Here is a 2,500-nt window from a genome sequence, read left to right on the forward strand (position 1 = left end):
CTCATGTAGTTACTTTAAGTTCCCTGACCAATCCCGCGGTCCGCCGTGAGGTCGAGGTTTACTTCCAATGCCCCGTGCCTGTCCTCCGACAAACTTGTCCGGCTCGCAGAAATCCACAAAGGTTACCTGAAGCTGAGAGCTGGCATCGTGGTCGTCGACAGACGGGTACTGGACCCTCTGTCCGCCTTGGTCGCTAAGCGAAGGGTACTGGACCCTCTGTTCGCCTTGGTCGCCAAGCGACGGGTACTGGGTCCTCTGTCCGCCTTGGTCGCTAAGCAACGGGTACTGGGTCCTCTGGCCGCCTTGGTCGCTAAGCGACGGGTACTGGACCCTCTGTCCAGTTGCTTGGTTGCTAAGCCAGGGGTGTTGTATCCTCCCTGTCCATCTGTCCTGATGCCTGGCGTGGCGAGTTCTCGTTCCTCTCTGGACGGGCCTGGGCCCGGCACTGCCCAGCCCCAGCAGGCAGCCCAACAGCAGCGTCCGCAGCAGGACGCCTCCCCCCCGGTCGCTGGCCGCGCGTTTCTGTGACATTCCTCTCGCTTGGTCTGGGGCAAAATAACTCCCCTCTCTCTCCTGCCTCTGCCTCTTAAAACACTCGCACACCAGCGAAGGACACGCCCCGTCGCGGCTCGCCCACCTGAGTCAGCTCCGCCGAGCGGAGTAGGTGGGGACGTGCGCACGCGCGCGCACACGCACACACACACACACAAACACACACAGTCCTCAAATACACGCTCAGATTCACTTATGAATTCCCTCACACTTAGCTAGCTACAGTACATAGTCTAAAGGATAAGCGTTATACTGAAGGCTACAGATAAGCTCGGATATTCATTAACAAAAGGTTGATGTGTAGGGCGTGGCACCGAGCCCGTGTTCTAGGATTTATTGTTGGTTGCCGTCCTGTACTCCTGGGTTCTGTGCGTGTAGGTGCTTGTGTTGAGTACCGACGTGTGATTGTGTGCGTAGTCAGACGGTCTCCAGACAGCGCAGAAGAAGCATTCACATGTGAATAATGCTAACCAAACACTAACTGCGCTGGAGACTGTTGGGTGTGGTAGACAGTGTGTGTGTGTGTGTGTGTGTGTGTGCGTTGTCTCGTTGAGGATAGTGAGTAACAGGTTGCTAGGGCGCCACGCCCGGCTGTGTCAAGGCGGCTCTCCTTTTTTTTTTAGCACTTCAGGGCACATATTATCATTTCCTCTGAACAAATCCGATCAGATACGTCACACACACACACACACACACACACACACACACACACACACAAACACACACACACACAGGTAGAGGGACAGGCTATGGCGAAAGAGTACAGTGCAACCACAAAATGGAAAAGCACAAATCGACCGATTCTGACTTCAAACTGCCTCTATGTCATCAGGGGCTTGGGGCTATTCTTTATTAGCCGACGCTACAGCAGGAAGAACACATTTCCACATACCCAGACTCCCATCCCTCTGGGCGACCTTGAAAAGGATTTACGGCCAAGTGAACGCTGGGTGGGTTCTGAGAGCTTCTATCAGGTCTCTCACATTTCTAAGAATCTACCCTAAATCAAACTTTTATTTGTATGTCGCATTTCGTACACAGAGGCGTCACAGAGAACAAAGGGGGGGAAGACACGGATCCTACCCCAACATTTCACTTATCTAACCACTGTTTCAGACGCAGTCTGTGTCTGCTATAAAGCCTCCGCTTAGCGAAATCATCATAATCATGTTAAGCGCTCTGTCCGCACCCACAACCGATGTTTGTGTTTCACGTGCGGTAACCACACTGATTATGGCGATCGCGCGTCTTGTCCCGCCCCCCTCGGGGGCCACGGGGTTCGTTTCCCCCCCCCCCCCCCGGCGCATTCCATGAGCTGCCTTTACCAAGTTATTGTGCGGCTCCCCCGCCTCCAGCTCTTCCTCTCACCGGTGACCTCACTCACCTGGGGTGGGGCTCTTTGTTCGGGCATGTCAAGACAACCTACCCCCCCCACACACCCTCTCAGCGGTATGGGGGTAGCGGTGGGGAGGTGCGCGGGTGGGGATGTCAGTCGACACCTCCTCTCCGCCCCTCCTGTCTTGCTCTCGTCCTTTCATACCTCGAACAGCCACGCCTAATCTCTGTCCCTCCTCCCACTCAACCCCCTCGCTGCTGGCCCCTCTCCCGGTCCAACCTGCCCCCCCCCAGAACAGCAAAGACGATATCTCCTACCTGTCCCATGTTTCCCCACCCTACCCTGGGCTACGGGAATTGTGATTTGATCCTCCTCTCCTCCTCCCTCCCCCTCTCTCCCTCCCCCTCTCTCTCACCTGGCAGGAGTCCCCGGTGTGGCGCGGCGGGCAGGCGCACTCCTCCACGGTGTTGGCGGGGCCCCCGGGGGCGGAGCTGCTGGCCTCCTCCAGGCCCACTTCCCCCAGGCTGAGGCGCTGGCTCCGGGTGAAGTAGAGGGCCCGGACCCTCAGACCCTCCAGGGAGGCCAGCGCCATCACCAGCTCCTCCCTGGATA

The 2,500-nt window shown here is 57.1% G+C and overlaps 1 protein-coding gene across 1 annotated transcript in view; it reads right to left on the reverse strand.

Moving 5' to 3' along the window:
• Positions 1–2,500, reverse strand: part of LOC311316420 (laminin subunit alpha-3-like) — a gene marked incomplete at both ends in the record, with an annotated part of 64,246 nt that overhangs the window by 18,789 nt on the left and 42,957 nt on the right. The window contains one exon of the mRNA XM_084447262.1: positions 2,304–2,500. This exon is cut by the window's right edge and continues 34 nt beyond it. Coding sequence (XP_084303388.1) covers positions 2,304–2,500 — 197 coding nt within the window. The remainder of the gene's footprint in view (positions 1–2,303) is intronic.

This window comes from Borostomias antarcticus (genome assembly GCF_949987555.1).
Source record: "Borostomias antarcticus genome assembly, chromosome: 12".
NCBI lineage: Eukaryota > Metazoa > Chordata > Actinopteri > Stomiiformes > Stomiidae > Borostomias > Borostomias antarcticus.